At 37.0% G+C, this 18499-nt stretch overlaps 1 protein-coding gene across 1 annotated transcript; it reads right to left on the reverse strand.

Moving 5' to 3' along the window:
* Nucleotides 1-16460: 16460 nt before the first annotated feature.
* On the reverse strand, nucleotides 16461-18230 carry LOC128280640 (uncharacterized). Its single transcript, XM_053018867.1, has 3 exons — nucleotides 17868-18230; nucleotides 17154-17486; nucleotides 16461-17105 (listed from the first exon to the last, which is right to left on the reverse strand). The coding sequence occupies exons 1-3, from the start codon at nucleotides 18228-18230 to the stop codon at nucleotides 16461-16463; spliced, it is 1341 nt and encodes a 446-aa protein (XP_052874827.1).
* Between the last annotated feature and the right edge of the window lie 269 nt (nucleotides 18231-18499).

An 18499-nucleotide genomic window follows, 5' to 3' on the forward strand; every position in this document is an offset into this window, starting at 1 on the left:
ATCAATTTTCCTTGGTTTCTAGATCATTCCACCCTTAAGTCCTTCAAATTTTCATATTTACACTTTAATCCCTCAAATTTTGAGTATTTACTATTGGGCCATAAAACTTTTCTCACTTTTACAATTTAGTCCTTTATTGAATCAATATGTCATAATATACTTCCCAGTGACATAACTCAAATTTTCCTCTTCTTGTCACTTTATTTCCTTATTTTACTATATTAAGGATAATATCTTACTGCAGAAATTTTCAGGGTGTTACAGCGAGGGCAAGGACTAGGGTTTTTTCTTGAAGTTGTTTAAGCTTTGGGCCAATTGGGCCACATTGTAAATGGGTTTTAGGATTGGGTTTGTATTGGGCTTGATTGAATTGGGTCTGAGGGTATTTTGTTTTAATTTTAATGTTGGTTTGGGCCCGGGCGAAATGAGCCGTCTATAGCTCCCCTTCTTTTCTCATTGTAGTGTAACGAGAATAGAGCAAAGACCTTAAAAGGGCCATTTTGCCTGTTCTTGTCATATCTCGACCTCTTTATGCCCATCTTCTTCAAGTAGCCTCACTCCAACCCACTGCATCTTCAGGATATAGAAATTGTGCGTTCAATCTACTCCACGTCCTCAACTTGCTCCATTGCGACTTCTGGAAGATAAGATTTGCAATTTTCAGCCAGTCACCCTACTGCCTAGGGGGTTAAGCTTGTATCTTCAACCTGCTCTCTTGCTACCTCAGAGAGATAAGGCCGGTGGCTAAAATCTGCTCCATAGCCGATACATGGAAATAAGACGAAAAATTGGTGCCCTAGATATTGCAGCGTGAGCTTTTCTATTCGGACTGTTCGAAAACCTTTGGGAGCTAGATGTGTGTTTAGGAGGTTCGAAGTATTTTGTTGATGCCTTCAAGATGTAATGTTCCTCCTTCTTGTTAATTCTGGTAGAACAAATGTGACATCCCAAAATTGACCCTAGTCGGGATGTGGTTTCGGGACCACAAAACTGAGACACAAAATTAATTAATTATTATTTTCTATGTTTATTGTGCGTGAATATACATATGTGAAAATTTAGTGCCTTAATTTCGTCATTTGTAGGTGAAATTTATTAGAAAGGACTTATGTGAGGAAATTGAGAAATGTGCTAGGCTAATGTTAAAGTGGCCTATTGATACATATTAGAAAATGCTTGGATTTGCATGTCAAATTGCCAAATTTCCTTATGGTGGCGGCCAAGATAGATTGAGGATGGGCAATGTATTTGTTTGCCTTAGATTTTATAATGAGAAATTGGGTAATGGGAGACAAGCTAAAATAAAGAAAGGAATTAAAAGAAAAGGGAATAAAATAAGAAAAGAAAAGGAGGAATGTTCATCCTTACCTTTGCCATTGCCGTGAGTGAGGGAGAGAAAGGGAGGAAAGAGAGTTCTCTCTTTGTTGAACTTGGCGGCTAGAAGGAAGGAAGGAGGGAGAATTTCGGTCACTTGAAGCCTTAAGGAGGTTAGTACATTGTGTTAACTTGTAAGATGTTTACTTGTTGTGAGTGAACGATCATGGTTCTTGTTTAGCCATGCAAAATGTTGAATAATGTTGGGGAATGGAACATTAGGCTATGGAAAAGGGGGAGCTCTTTGATTGTTTAAGATAGTTTAGATAGTATGTGATTTTTTTGGGTATTGTGAGTTGAGATGTAAGTGTGTGTGTGTGTGCTTGGCCATAGGGGTTTGCTAGGAAATTTTATTGGTTGAATGATGGGTGGCCGAATGAACTATGAGGGGTTATGAGAAGAATGTGGGAAGCTAAGGTGCGAACCATAGTCTCGGTGATAGGAATGATGCGGTTGGTGTTTTGATTGTGGTGATGAGGCATGAAGTGTTCGCCATGGTACTAAAGTGTTGTGCTTGTGTTAAAACTTAGAAATTATTTTGTTATGGCTAGTATAGATATGGATGACCGAACATGAGAGCACGATTGGATGAAGAGCTTGGTTAATTGTAGTTGTATGTGAATTTACATGATGTTACAAATAGATGTGAAAATATATGCTAGATTAGGAAAATTTGATTAAATGTTCATGAGATGAAATTAGGTGTTTAAAAGATGTTATAGTTGACATTGTATATATATACATACATTCGGCCATCTAATTGAGTATAAAGATGGTGTTAAATCTAATCGTGATGCCCATATATATATATATATACATAAGTATGCCATTCGTGATGTTACCTTTAATTATGTGTATAATCGACTAAATGGGTAATTAGTGAGGACGGTTGCCGAATATACAAGCATACATATGCATGTGTAGTTAAATTATGAATGTTTAGCAAGATGGTTAAACTAGTTGATTTATTGATCAAGCTCAAGGAGTTAAAGAAGGAGAATCAAGCAAGGGAAAGGCGAAGGTCATCGAGTAGCCGACTTGAAATTATTTTACCCAACACAAAGTAAGTCATTAAGCATATATTTGGTGTTGATGTAAATGACCATAATATATACGCAATTGTGTTTAAATGAGTTGATGTGTAAATGAAAATGTATGTGTATGGAATGATGCCATGGTTGAATGTATAAAGGCGACAACATGCATAAGGTATTGGTCTCGGCACTAAGTGTGCGGGTATAAATGGACACGGTGACAAGATTGGCACTAAGTGTGCGGGTTTAAAAATTGTACAGCACTAAGTGTGCGAACTGAAAATATATAGCACTAAGTGTGCGAACTGAAAATATATAGCACTAAGTGTGCGAGCTGAAAATTATATAGCACTAAGTGTGCGAGCTGAAAATATATAGCACTAAGTGTGCGGATTCACTATATGCTCTTGCGTTACAATTGGCACTGAGTGTGCGACATTATCGAGTTGATCCCGGACAGCGGATCGGGTAAGTACCTTGAGCTCATGACGATTAGGCAATACGTTCATGCTCGGGGTTGAGCTTGGTAAGCTTTAAATCTATGTGATGATTGCAATTGTATGATTGTGGTGTGAATGAGTTGGTGTGTAAAAATGCCTCAAATATCTTATTGTATAAAATATGAAATGTGGATGTATGACTTGGTATGAGATTGAACCGAAAGGTCCGAGGAATTATGGTATAGTTTCGATATGGATGAAGTACCTAGCCTCGTTTATTGTTTGATGTTGCGAAAATTTTATTAATGGATGGTTGATGAATGCTTATGACTTCTGAGTTATAAACTCACTCGGTGTTTTCTTGTCACCCATTTTAGGTCTCTTGGACTCGTATTGTTGCGTGCTCGGAACCGTCGTTGAAGTCATCACACCGGCTGGAAACCTTTTGGTATTGTCTTCGTAGTTGAACTAGGAGAACATTTGGCATGTATAGGCTATTATGTTTTGTTGAATTGTGGGTTGTAAACTTTCAGCCATGTGAAAATGGCCTATGTGGTCGTCGAGTGGGATGCTAGAACCTATAGCCACGAGTCTTAGAAATTTTAATTTTGATAAGGTGGCCATAATTTGTGTCATGTATGATGGATGATTAGTAAGGCCAAGGAAAGATTCACGAAATTGGCATAGTCTACTGCAGTAATTGTTGCGGACAGCAGCAGTGAGATGAGATTGAAAAATCACTAAAAATAGTAGAAGTAGAATTAAATAGTTAATAAATTATGAAATTGAACCTTGATGAATCTATTTTTATATGGATGAAACGAAACGACCATATGAGCAGTATACTGAGAGATATTAAAGTTCTCGTGAGACAGGGCCAGAACGGTTTCTGGGTCCCCTGTCTCGACTTTGAAAATTTACCATAAATTATCCAGAAGGAATTAGAAGTCTTTCCTTATATGTGCAGATTCCCCTTTGAGTCTAGTTTCATTAGAAACAAACGGCATGAGCATTGAAGCTCTGTACGAGAAGATATTCAGGTTGTAATGCGCGAAGGTCAGTGTAGTCGACCCCTGTAATATGGGCGACTTTAACTAATAAACTGTACCAATTGGCCCGACCAAAAATTCTAGAAATAAATCCATGGATAGAAATATGAGTCTAAATTCAGGGAAAATTTACGGAATCAGTTTCTAAGTTTTGAAACTCGAGATATGATTTTTTAAGGCGACAGTGACGCAGTTAGCTAGCCTGCCTGGAACAGCAATCAATATTACAAATAGAGAAATAGGGAAGTGAGCCCGGTAACACCACGTGTTCAAATCCGGTGACGATCTCGGGTTTGGGGTGTTACAACAAAGTCGCAACATGCCCCATTCTTGATCACAATTTGAGTAGCCATTTTCCAAGTTTTCAACTCAAAACCCCTTTGGTCTCAAAACGCCCTTTGCAGGTTTTCGCCTTAGCCTCTCCATTTTTTTTCTTTTTTTTCCAAAGCGCCCTTTTTAGGTTTTCGCCTTGGCCTTTCCTTTTTCAGGTGAAGTACTTCCTGACTGAATCTGAATTTACCGGGTTGGGAAAGCTTTTACCATCTATTTCTGCTAATTTCAATGCCCCTCCAGAGAAAGCCTTCTTCACTACATAAGGTCCTTCCCAGTTTGGCATCCATTTCCCTCTGAAATCCTTTTGCATAAGGGAATCTTTTTCAATACCAATTCCCATTCCTGGAATACTCTTGGGCGAACTTTCTTGTTGTAAGCTTGCATCATTCGCTTTTGGTACACTTGACCATGACGGATAGCTCTCAGCCTTTTTTTTTTCAATCAAGTTCAGTTGATCATGCCAGGATTGGACCCGTTCTGCTTCATCTAGCTTCAATTCAGATAAAACCCAAAAAGAAGGAATCTCGACTTTAATAGGCAAAACTGCTTCCATCCCATAAACCAACGAGAAAGGTGTTGTCCCGATGGAAGTTCTAATCGACGTTCGATAAGCATAGAGAGCAAATGCTAGCTTTTTATGCCAATCCTTGTAGGTCTCAGCCATTTCCCCCACATTCTTCTTTATATTTTTATTAGCCGCCTCAACTGCTCCATTCATTTTTAGGCGATATGGTGATGAGTTGTGGTGCTTAATTTTGAATTGGCTGCAGACCTCCATTATCACGGTGTTATTCAAATTTAACGCGTTGTTAGATATGATCCTCACTGGCATGCCATATCGACATATGATTTCCTTTTTCAAGAATTTGCTGACTGCCGACTTCGTGACATTGGCATATAAAGCAGCCTCCACCTACTTTGACCACAAAGATGAAACGATATCCATTAGAAGCCTTCGATGAAATCGACCCAATGACGTCCATGCCCTACACTGAGAACGGCCATGGGGAAGTCATAACATGAAGAGGTGAATGAGGCACATGGACCTTGTCACCATAAATTTGACACTTATGACATTTCTTGGCATAGTTGATGCAATCTCCATCCATTACAGACCAGTAATACCCGAATCTCATGATTTTTCTGGCCATTGTGAACCCATTGGCATGTATCCCGCAGACACCTTCATGGACTTCTTCCAGGATTTTCTTTGCTTCAACAGTGTTAGCACATCTTAGTAGCACTTGGTCTTTCCTTTTTTTATACAGGATTTCCCCGTCTAAGACATAGTCACCTGCCAGCCTCCTCAACATTCTTTTATCATTTTCAGTTGTCTGATCAGGACATAAACGATTTTTCACATATCGTAGAATATCCTGATGCCAAGGATGATCATCCCTCTCCCCCTCTTCGTCGAAATTGCAGCAATAAGCTGGGGCATCACAAATACTCATCTGGATCAGTTTCATTTCCTCTTGATTATTTGCTCTGATCATGGAAACTAACGTAGCCAGGGCATCAGCCATCTGATTTTCATCACGTGGGAGATAATGAAAAGTGATATCCTCAAAGACCTTGATTAAATCCAGAACCAGCTCTCGGTAGTTGATCAACTTTGGGTCTCTTATTTCCCATTCACCTTTGAACTGATAGATCATCAGTGAAGAATCCCCATATACCTCTAACACCTTGATTTTGCGCTCTACGGATGCACGGATACCCATGACACATGCCTCGTACTCTGCCATATTATTTGTCCAATCAAAATTCAATTTGCAAGTGAATGGATAATAATCTCCGCTTGGGGATATCAAGACTGCCCCAATTCCATTACCAACGACATTTGATGCTCCGTTGAAATTCAGTTTCCAAGAATGATCTTCTGGAGTGTCTTCTTGGGTGGTTGCCACATACATCAGATCCTCATTAGGAAAATCAAAGTTTAAAGACTCGTAATCTTCTAAAGCTCTACTGGCTAGAAAATCTGCTATTGCACTCCCTTTTACGGCCATCTGGTTCATATAAACTATGTCAAATTCAGAAAGTAGAATTTTTCATCGGGCCATCCTTCCATTCAGAGTGGCTGACTCCATCATGTACTTAAGGGGATCTAATTTCGAGATTAACCAAGTCGTATGGTACAACATGTACTGCCTCAAATGCCGAGTTGTCCAAACCAAAGCACAACATAGCTTCTCAATCGAAGAATATCTCATCTCACACTCAGTGAATTTCTTACTGAGGTAGTATATCGCCATTTCTTTCTTTCTTGTCCTATCGTGTTGACCAAGCACACATCTCATTGAATGGTCAAATACTGTTAAATACAATATCAATGGTCTATCCGGGCTAGGTGGCGTTAACACTGGAGGATTGGAAAAATATTGTTTAACCCTGTCAAAGGTCTTCTGGCACTCTTCGTCCCACACACCTGGGTTGTGTTTCTTGAGAAGCTGAAATATGGGGTTGCATTTCTCCGTTAGCTACGAAATAAACCGGGCAATATAATTTAGTCTTCCCAGAAAACCTCGAATTTCTTTCTAAGAGCGCGGTGGAGGCAATTGCTGTATAGCTTTGACTTTGTCGGGGTTGATCTCGATTCCTTTTTCACTGACGACGAAACCTAGCAGCTTCCCTGATCCAGCCCCGAAAGTACACTTTGTTGGATTGAGCTTTAGCTGAAACTTTCTCAGCCTCAAGAATAATTTTCTCAAAACCTGTATGTGCTCTTTTTCAGTTCGAGATTTTGCGATCATATCATCAACGTAAACCTCAATTTCCTTGTGCATCATGTCGTGAAACGAAGTTACCATGGCACTTTGATACGTTGCTCCCGCATTTTTCAACCTGAACGGCATCACCTTATAGCAAAAGGTTCCCCACAGAGTTATGAATGTGGTCTTTTCCATGTCCTCAGGATGAATCTTTATTTGATTGTACCCCGAAAAACCATCCATGAAGGAAAACAATGAGTAACCTGCCATGTTGTCCACCAAAGTGTCAATGTGAGGCAGTGGGAAGTTATCCTTTGGGCTAGCCTTGTTCAAGTCCCTGTAATCTACACACATCCATTCTTTTCCATATTTCTTAGGGACAGAGACAACATTGGCTACCCATTCCGAGTAATTCACCACTTGTAAGAACCCAGTATCAAATTGCTTCTTGACTTCTTCTCTTATTTTTACTACGACATTGGGTCTCATCTTTCGGAGCTTTTGTTGAACTGGCTTGCACTCTTCCTTTATTGGGACGCGATGTAATGCAATATTAGCGCTTAAACCAGGCATGTCTTGATACGACCATGCAAAGACATTTTTGAACTCTTGCAGTAGTTTAACGAGGTCCTGCCTTGTTTCCTCAGTTATGCAAGTTTTGATTTTTACTTCTTTCCCCTCTCCCAAAGTTACATTCTTGGTTGTCTCTTTATGGGGCAGGATCTGTTTCTCTTCATATTCTACCATCTTTAACAAATCCGGAGATAACCCACAATCCTCGTCATCTTCAAAATCATGAGATCCTTTTAAACATATATATTGCTCAAAAGAATGTTCAGGGTCCATAACAGTGTTGCTCGCGTAATTGATATTTAGAGACCTATTGTAACACGAAAGAAATATCCGAAGAATGAATCTAAGAGTGGCTTATTTGTACCGTATGATTATGAATGTAATGAGAATATGAAAGAAAATTTACCCAGAATGAGATACAAAAATGCATTTCTTATTGAAAATAAGGATGTTTAGACATGAGCCTATTTCACAAAAGATTCTTATTGTTTCTAGGCTTAAAACAATAAGTGTGTTCTGAACATTACTCTGTATTAGCTATAAGAACTACAGGAATTTCTTCCACAGTCCAATTGTTTAGAACACTTCCAGGCTCATAAGGGCGAATGCCTGATAAGTCTCTTTCCATCACTCATTCCTCAGATAGGGCATTGATGCTCAAATTGCCCATCAAGTCTTCAGCTGTCCCTTCTCTTGTTATCTCTGACTCCAGATGAATAATTCCTCCTGACACGAATGTATTGGATATGTGGGGAAAGGTCGTTGACTCCACTTGACCTCTGCCCCACTCAATCGTGCCCTTCGTCTATCCTGTTTCCTCTTCAACTCTTCCTTTCTTTGTCTGGCGTCTAGCCTATACCCTAAGCCAAAACGATCCCGCTTGCCAGCCGAGCTCAGCAATTCGACCCATCCATTAAGAGCGTTTAGATAACTTGAATTGGGTTTCGGGATTCTCTTGCTCAGAAGGAATAAAATGCCATGTCTAGCATGATTAGATACGATATTTCAAACCCTCAATACAAGATCATCTTATAATTTCCAAAACCCATGCACTTGAAATTTCAAAAAGGATATTTGGCTATTTGGTCAAACGGTAAATCGAAACCCATCATGATTGGGCATGATTTATCGAACTTCCAAATATGAAATATTGCCTTATTTTAATTCTAAGAAAAATGGATGAAATTTTATGAGGATATTCCGTATTTTAGTCGAATGAAAAAAATCGAAACCCAGCACGATTGGGCACGATCTCTCAAACTCCTAAATACGAAATATTGCCTTGTTTTTAATTTAAGAGAACATAGACAAAATTTTAAAAGGATATTCTATATTTCAGTCGAATGAAAAAATCGAAACCCAGCACGATTGGGCACGATCTCTCAAACTTCTAAACACGGAGTATTTCCTTATGTTGAGGGGGCTCAAGTTAACAATTATAAAAATTGAGCCAAAACATACTTGCTTGGTTTGTTTGGAGAAGAAATGAAACCACTAATGTTGGTCAAATAGATTGGAGTTTAAATCTCAATGATGGCAAGAAATAAAAGCATAATCACGAACATAGCATAATATTACATGACAAGCGTTCTAAACAAACAAATCATAATCATATGAAAATAAAGTATATGCAATGACAATGTACCTTATGCAAAGACTAATATTAACACACAAAAGCCAATGAATTACAAGGCAATTTTAAGAGAAGTACCAAGCAAATCAACACAAATGAAATGTAGCAAGTTTTAAAAATAAAGAAGAATTAATAATGTGAGAAGTGCAAAATGTGAAATCATCGATATGCAAACAACAAATTTCGTGTGAGAATAAAAACGAGGTATGTATGAAGGAGTTTTAAAAAAGAAGTACTAAAAAACAAAATACATAATATACAAAATATAAATCCATCTAGGTAAATAATATGCATATAATGAAATACTTATTACAAATGTATGTATGGAAATAATAATATAAGAGACATTTGAAATAAATAATAATTCATCATAAAATAGCTTTAAAAGACCAAAACTATATATAGATTTAAAAGGAAATGCTTAATCATAAATAAATTTGAAAGAAAATACATAAAATAATACAAATCCTCAATATATACAAAAACATAATGTACAACAATTCAGAATTGATGATATAGGTATTATTTACATATGCAAACGTGAAAAGAATGTATGTATGTATATAAAAACAATATAAATGATATGCAAAATGATATATATACGAATAAATAATATGTCTAAAATACGGATAGTTTAATATAAATAATATACACAAAAGTGAAAATATAATATTTGAAGTAAAGAATGTTCATAAAAGAGAATTTTAAAATAAATAGATTAATAAAACAAAATGGAATATACAAAAGAAAATAAAAAAATTTTACAATATATAATTAATTAATACCATGCAAAATAGCATGTTAAAATAATATATTTAAAGGATGAATAAAAAATATGAATTAAAACTTAATTAAAATAAAAAACAATCTTAATTGAAATTGAATTAAACCTAAGTGGGTAAAATAGAACATTAAAACAAAACTGAGGGTTAAAGTGCAACGCACACAAGAATGCGGGGATTGAAAACAAAATTAGCCCAGGTTCCTGAACGCAGCGTTTAAGCGCGGATCGAACGTAATTTACATGAAATTTCTGGGCCAAATTAAAAAGGTTAAAAGACCTAACCCTAAAACGGTGCAAGAGGGAGGGACCGATTGTGCAAATGTCCTATTTTTGAAAAAACGTGCGGATCCTCCCCAGGTCAGGTCACCTGCGCGGATTGAGGCCTTGAAATGACGTCGTTTTGTCGCTCAAGCCCCAGGCACGAAACGGTGCCGTTTTGTACGCGTAAAAACCCTAAAGTTTGGCCCCAATTTCATTTGTTTTGCCGTCTTTTAAGGGGAAAAAAAACTAACACCACAAATCTCTGTTAGGGTTTCAACCCTATCTTGGTGCACCATAAATGGAGGGTCATTGGCACTTCCATGTCATCGCCTCCGTTTCTGATCCACGGCGAACCCAGGTAAGTTTCTTTTCCTCCGATTTCTATTTTAAAATCAATTTGCAAAGAAAAAGAAAACAAGAAAAAACAAAAAGGGAAAAAATGTGAAATGAGAAAGAATAAAAAAAAAACAACCTCTTGAATCTTCAATCTGATTTTTATTGATATGGATTACTTTCGTGTATTCTCTGCTATTATGTATGTAAAAAATTAGGAAAAAAAACCTCCTTTTACAAATGTTTTCCAAGGCTTTTATAGCCTTTTACAATCAGTTTTCAATGTATTTGCAGGTGTATGGCGTGCACGACTCTGACGTGGCGTGGTGGAGCAGCGAACGTTGCGGAGAGGAGGTGTCTGGCGCGAGTAGTACGGCGCTCAGGGTAACTTGCGGCACGAGTTTAACGCCCCTAACCCGAATCCGTCACCGGAATAGAGTTACAGAGCATTACTGGAGTTACCGATTTATTTATCAGATATTTCATTTCATCTAACGTTTATATTTGGAACCAATTAAAATCAAACATATTGTCCCTTAACATACTTATTTTTCTCGATATGTTGTACTTGAATTTATTACTCGTCTCAATTTAATTACTTTCCTTGTATCAACGTATCAAAGATAATCACCTATTTACATGTCATGATAAATACTATTCTTTTTCCATTTCTTCATAAACATAAATCAGGTAATTCATTATATCAATATTTCATGCAATTAAAAATACAATTCAAGTTACACTAACTTACCTCGTTACTTGTTCATGTTTATAATTTCATTAATTTGATATCTTTTCTTTTCCATGTTCAAGTCTCATATTCGAGTCATTCGGATCTTTATAAAGAAATTTGATCGTCGTTTTCATTTATTTCATATCCTAATACATTCAATTGATGCTCTAAACAAAATTACCATTTTACCCCTAAACTTTTTAATTAATGACGATTTCATCCTTAGGCTAAAAAAATAAAATTCTTGCAATTTAATCCTTATTTCCAGCTGTTATTCTTAAACAAATTGATAACAACCTATGAATTCTATAAAATATCAGAATTTTCCATAATTTCAACAATTTTCAATTTAATCCTTAAAACATGTTTTTCCCCGATCTTGAGCTAAATTAATAATTTCATTCAATTTTGTAATTTTAAATGATAAAATAATCCATTTCATGCAACTTGGTCATTTCTAACATTTTTACAAAATTACCCATAAAGTTTTACTTTTATTCAATTTAGTCCCTGAGCCTAAAACATGCAAATTAGCCATGCTAGATGAGTATTCATACATATTTTCCTCCTCCTCCTCTCCATTCCACATCCTTAATTTATACAACATGCTACAAATAACAATATCAATAATTTCACTATTTACTTATATGTATATTTAAAACTGTCCATTTGCGTCACAGTCACTAAATTATTTATATCTTGAACTAAAGAAATCGAAATTTAGATCCGATAATTTTCCATGAAACTAGACTTATTTATATTATTACCATAAAATTTTCAGAATTTTTTGTTTAGCCAATAAGTACAGTTTATTCTTTAAACTCACCCTTATTCTGCTGTCTGACAATTCTGACCCTTCTTAACTAAAAATAAATTATCCCATTGTACAGAATTCAAATGATGTTCTCGTTTATTTCTCTTGAAAATAGACTCATTCATAATTCTAATAATATAAATTTAAGCCCCTAATTATTTTTCTCAAATTGTTTATGATTTTCCAAATTCAGAACAGAGGAACCCGAAATCATTCTGACCTTATCTCACAAAATTTACTATATCTCACAATTTACAATTTCATTTCTTACACCGTTTCTTTTATAAGAAACTATACTAAACAAGATTTAATATAATTTTTTATTTGACCTCTAATTCAATTCCCACAATTTTTGGTGATTTTTTAAATTTAGACTATTGCTGCTGTCTAAAACTGTTTTAGTGCAAGGTATTATTTACCATGTTTATAACATCCTTATTTTCTTTCTCTACACTATTTTTCATTACTTTCTCTTATTTTCTCTTCACTAACATGACAAGAATATAAGACCATATAAAAGAAAACTCTAAATCAACATCAATTCCATGCTTTTTCAACAATATTAAACTTAAAAATATATTGAAATCTTGATGTTCTTACCTTTTCTTATTGACTTCAATCTTTAACTTGATTTTTCTCTCTCCTCCAGCTTCTATTTCTTGAATCCAACTTGACATTCTTGCTCCCCATCATCTCCTTGCTATCTTTCTCTCTTGATGGCTATGGAAATTCTTTCAATTTTTAGGTGAAAACAATGAGTTTTTGGTGGAAGGACTAAATTGTAAAGAAATAAAACTTCTTTTCTTCTTCCTCTCTCACGTTGGTTTGCATGGAAAAAAAATATGATGATTCTTCATCTTTCTTTCCTTATATATACTAAATAAAATAATAAAATAATAATAAAATAATAAAATATTATTTAAAAATTAATTTAAAGTATTAATAAACTAATATTTATTTATTTAATTTATCTAAATATCTCCAACATCATCATTGTCTCTAGATTTCTCTCTCTTCAAATTGACCATTTTGCCCTTAGTGTTCATTTAAAATTCCATTATTGAGTCATCACTTAATTTGATAAAATTGCAATTTAGTCCCTCATAATTCTTCACCTATTCAATTTGGTCCTAATTCATCAATTTTCCTTGGTTTCTAGATCATTCCACCCTTAAGTCCTTCAACTTTTCATATTTACACTTTAATCCCTCAAATTTTGAGTATTTACTCTTGGGCCACAAAACTTTTCTCACTTTTACAATTTAGTCCTTTATTGAATCATTATGTCATAATATACTTCCCAGTGACATAACTCAAATTTTTCTCTTCTTGTCACTTTATTTCCTTATTTTACTATATTAAGGATAATATCTTCCTGCAGAAATTTTCAGGGTGTTACAGCGAGGGCAAGGACTAGGGTTTTTTCCTGAAGTTGTTTAAGCTTTGGGCCAATTGGGCCACATTGTAAATGGGTTTTAGTATTGGGTTTGTATTGGGCTTGATTGAATTGGGTCTGAGGGTATTTTGTTTTAATTTTAGTGTTGGTTTGGGCCCGAGCGAAATGGGCCGTCTATAGCTGCCATTATTTTCTCATTGTAGTGTAACGAGAATAGAGCAAAGACCTTAAAAGGGCCATTTTGCCCGTTCTTGTCATATCTCGACCTCTTTATGCCCATCTTCTTCAAGTAGCCTCACTCCAACCCACTGCATCTTCAGGATATAGAAATTGTGCGTTCAATCTATTCCACGTCCTCAACTTGCTCCATTGCGACTTCTGGAAGATAAGATTTGCAATTTTCAGCCAGTCACCCTACTGCCTAGGGGGTTAAGGCTCGTATCTTCAACCTGCTCTCTTGCTACCTCAGAGAGATAAGGCCGGTGGCTAAAATCTGCTCCATATCCAATACATGGAGATAAGACTCGCCATTTCTGATCTGCTTCGTAGCTGATACATGGAGATAAGATTGGTAATTTACAGCCTTTTACCCTACTGCTTAGGGGGTTAAGGCTCATATCTTCAACCTGCTCTCTTGCTTCCTCAGAGAGATAAGGCTGGTGGTTAAAATCTGCTCCATAGCCGATACATGAAGATAAGACTCGCTATTTCTGATCTGCTCCATAACTGATACATGGAGATAAGATCTATAATTTGCAGCCTGTTACCCTACTGCTTAGAGGGTTACGGCTCGTATTTTCAACCTACTCTCTTGCTACCTCAGAGACATATGACTGGTGACTTAAATCTGCTCCATAGCTGATACATAGAGATAAGACTCTCCATTTTTGATCTGCTCCATAGCAGATACACGGAGATAAGATTTGTAATTTTTAGTCTGCTTCCTTGCTACCTCAGGAAGATAAGACTCGTATCTTCAACCTGCTCTCTTACTGCCTCAAAGAGATAAGGCTGGTGGCTAAAATTTGCTCTATAGTCAATACATGGAGATAAGACTCGCCATTTTCGATCTACTCCATAGCCGATACATAGAGATAAGACTCGCCATTTTTGATCTGCTCCATAGCCGATACATGAAGATAAGATTTGTAATTTTTGATCTGCTTCATAGCCGATACATGGAGATAAGATCTGTAATTTGTAGCTTGTTACCTTTCTGCTTAGAGGGTTAAGGCTCGTGACTTCATCGATACAACCACACTGTCCTTTGAGGAACATGATCTGTAAAATCAGTTTCATGTATCTACGCTTATTAGGATGCTACGATCGAAATGAATCAAATGCTCCTAGTTAGATGTGATGCTTATGTCAAATAATTAGGATGCCATGATCAAAATGAATCAAATGCTCCTAGCTAGATGCGTTATGAATGAGATTGGTATGAATGAAGAATGTCATGAGAACTGCCCTTTTTTATCGTTTAGGCTGTTATTGCTCGCTGTTTTCATTGACGTATTTCTTCTTGTTCAACTGATATCTTTAACAGACATCTGAAGCAATAGTCTTAACTTAAATCTTTTAACTTATCAAGTAACCCTAACCTTTAAGCTTGATGGGTTCTGAATAATGACCTATTTCGGGTTCTTGCACTACTTAAAAGCTTCTAGAGTAATATGCAGAACTCCCTTTATGAAAGTATTATTAGTCCATTAATCAATATTTCAATAGAAAATGCTTTGAAAAAGATTATCAAAATGGACAAGATGAAACTTTATTGAGAACGAAGCTAACAGATTTTACTAAAGTACAAAAGATGTATAAGACGAAAAATTGGTGCCCTAGATATTGCAGCGTGAGCTTTTCTATTCGGACTGTTCAAAAACCTTTGGGAGCTAGATGTGTGTTTAGGAGGTTCGAAGTATTTCATTGATGCCTTCAAGATGTAATGTTCCTCCTTCTTGTTAATTCTGGTAGAACAAAGTCGCAACATGCCCCATTCTTCATCACAATTTGAGTTGCCATTTTCCAAGTTTTCAACTCAAAACCCCTTTGGTCTCAAAACGCCCTTTGCAGGTTTTCGCCTTAGCCTCTCCATTTTTTTTCTTTTTTTTTTCCAAAATGCCCTTTTTGGGTTTTTGCCTTGGCCTTTCCTTTTTCAGGTGAAGTACTTCTTGACTGAATCTGAATTTACCGGGTTGGGAAGGCTTTTACCATCTATTTCTGCTAATTTCAATGCCCCTCCAGAGAAAGCCTTCTTCACTACATAAGGTCCTTCCCAGTTTGGCATCCATTTCCCTCTGAAATCCTTTTGCATAAGAGAATCTTTTTCAATACCAATTCCCATTCCTGGAATACTCTTGGGCGAACTTTCTTGTTGTAAGCTTGCATTATTCGCTTTTGGTACATTTGACCATGACGGATAGCTCTCAGCCTTTTTTTTTCAATCAAGTTCAGCTGATCATGCCAGGATTGGACCCGTTCTGCTTCATCTAGCTTCAATTCAGATAAAACCCGAAGAGAAGGAATCACGACTTTAATAGGCAAAACTGCTTCCATCCCATAAACCAACGAGAAAGGTGTTGTCCCAGTGGAAGTTATTATCGGCGTTCCATAAGCATAGAGAGCAAATGCTAGCTTTTTTTGCCAATCTTTGTAGGTCTCAGCCATTTCCCCCACATTCTTCTTTATATTTTTATTAGCCGCCTCAACTGCTCCATTCATTTTTAGGCGATATGGTGATGAGTTGTGGTGCTTAATTTTGAATTAGCTGCAGACCTCCACTATCACGGTGTTATTTAAATTTAACGCGTTGTTAGATATGATCCTCACTGGCATGCCATATCGACATATGATTTCCTTTTTCAAGAATTTGCTGACTGCCGACTTCGTGACATTGGCATATGAAGCAGCCTCCACCCACTTTGACCACAAAGATGAAACGATATCCATTAGAAGCCTTCGATGAAATCGACCCAATGACGTCCATGCCCTACACTGAGAACGGCCATGGGGAAGTCATAACATGAAGAGGTGAATGAGGCACATGGATCTTGTCACCATAAATTTGACACTTATGACATTTCTTAGCATAGTTGATGCAATCTCCTTCCATTACAGACCAGTAATACCCGAATCTCATGATTTTTCTGGCCATTGTGAACCCATTGGCATGTATCCCGCAGACACCTTCATGGACTTCTTCCAGGATTTTCTTTGCTTCAACAGTGTTAGCACATCTTAGTAGCACTTGGTCTTTCCTTTTTTTATACAGGATTTCCCCGTCTAAGACATAGTCACCGGCCAGCCTCCTCAACATTCTTTTATCATTTTCAGTTGCCTGATCAGGACATACACGATTTTTCACATATCGTAAAATATCCTGATGCCAAGGATGATCATCCCTCTCCCCTTCTTTGTCGATATTGCAGCAATAAGCTGGGGCATCACAAATACTCATCTGGATCAGCTTCATTTCCTCTTGATTATTTGCTTTGATCATGGAAACTAACGTAGCCAGGGCATCAGCGATCTGATTTTCATCACGTGGGAGATAATGAAAAGTGATATCCTCAAAGACCTTGATTAAATCCAGAACCAGCTCTCGGTAGTTGATCAACTTTGGATCTCTTATTTCCTATTCACCTTTGAACTGATAAATCATCAGTGAAGAATCCCCATATACCTCTAACACCTTGATTTTGCGCTCTACGGATGCACGGATACCCATGACACATGCCTCGTACTCTGCCATATTATTTGTGCAATCAAAATTCAATTTGTAAGTGAATAGATAATGATCTCCGCTTGGGGATATCAAGACTGCCCCAATTCCATTACCAACGACATTTGATGCTCCGTTGAAATTCAGTTTCCAAGAATGATCTTCTGGAGTGTCTTCTTGGGTGGTTGCCACATACATCAGATCCTCATTAGGAAAATCAAAGTTTAAAGACTCGTAATCTTCTAAAGCTCTACTGGCTAGAAAATCTGCTATTGCACTCCCTTTTACGGCCATCTAGTTCATATAAACTATGTCGAATTCAGAAAGTAGAATTTTTCATCGGGCCATCCTTCCATTCAGAGTGGCTGACTCCATTATGTACTTAAGGGGATCTAATTTCGAGATTAACCAAGTCGTATGGTACAACATGTACTGCCTCAAACGCCAAGTTGTCCAAACCAAAGCACAACATAGCTTCTCAATCGACGAATATCTCATCTCACACTCAGTGAATTTCTTACTGAGGTAGTATATCACCATTTCTTTCTTTCTTGTCCTATCGTGTTAACCAAGCACACATCTTATTGAATGGTCAAATACTGTTAAATACAATATCAATGGTCTATCCGGGCTAGGTGGCGTTAACACTGGAGGATTGGAAAAATATTGTTTAACCTTGTCAAAGGTCTTCTGGCACTCTTCGTCCAACACACCTGGGTTGTGTTTCTTGAGAAGCTGAAATATGGGGTCGCATTTCTCTGTTAGCTGCAAAATGAACCGGGCGATGTGATTTAGTCTTCCCAGAAAACCTCGAATTTCTTTCTGAGAGCGCGGTGGAGGCAATTGCTGTATAGCTTTGACTTTGTTGGGGTCGACCTCGATTCCTTTTTCACTGACAACGAAACCTAGCAGCTTCCCTGATCCAGCCCCGAAAGTACACTTTGTTGGATTGAGCTTTAGCTGAAACTTTCTCAGCCTCAAGAATAATTTTCTCAAAACCTGTATGTGCTCTTTTTCAGTTCGAGATTTTGCGATCATATCATCAACGTAAACCTCAATTTCCTTGTGCATCATGTCGTGAAATGAAGTTACCATGGTACTTTGATACGTTGCTCCCGCATTTTTCAACCCGAACGGCATCAACTTATAGCAAAAGGTTCCCCACAGAGTTATGAATGTGGTCTTTTCAACAACTTCATCAATGCATTACGGTGTACCTCTGAATTTTGGACCAAAGCTAGTACCGATGTGCGTGCTGGCTACTTGTGCAACTGTTCCACAACACTATACTCGCTATGTTTTATGAG

Source organism: Gossypium arboreum, chromosome 1, assembly GCF_025698485.1.
Source record: "Gossypium arboreum isolate Shixiya-1 chromosome 1, ASM2569848v2, whole genome shotgun sequence".
NCBI lineage: Eukaryota > Viridiplantae > Streptophyta > Magnoliopsida > Malvales > Malvaceae > Gossypium > Gossypium arboreum.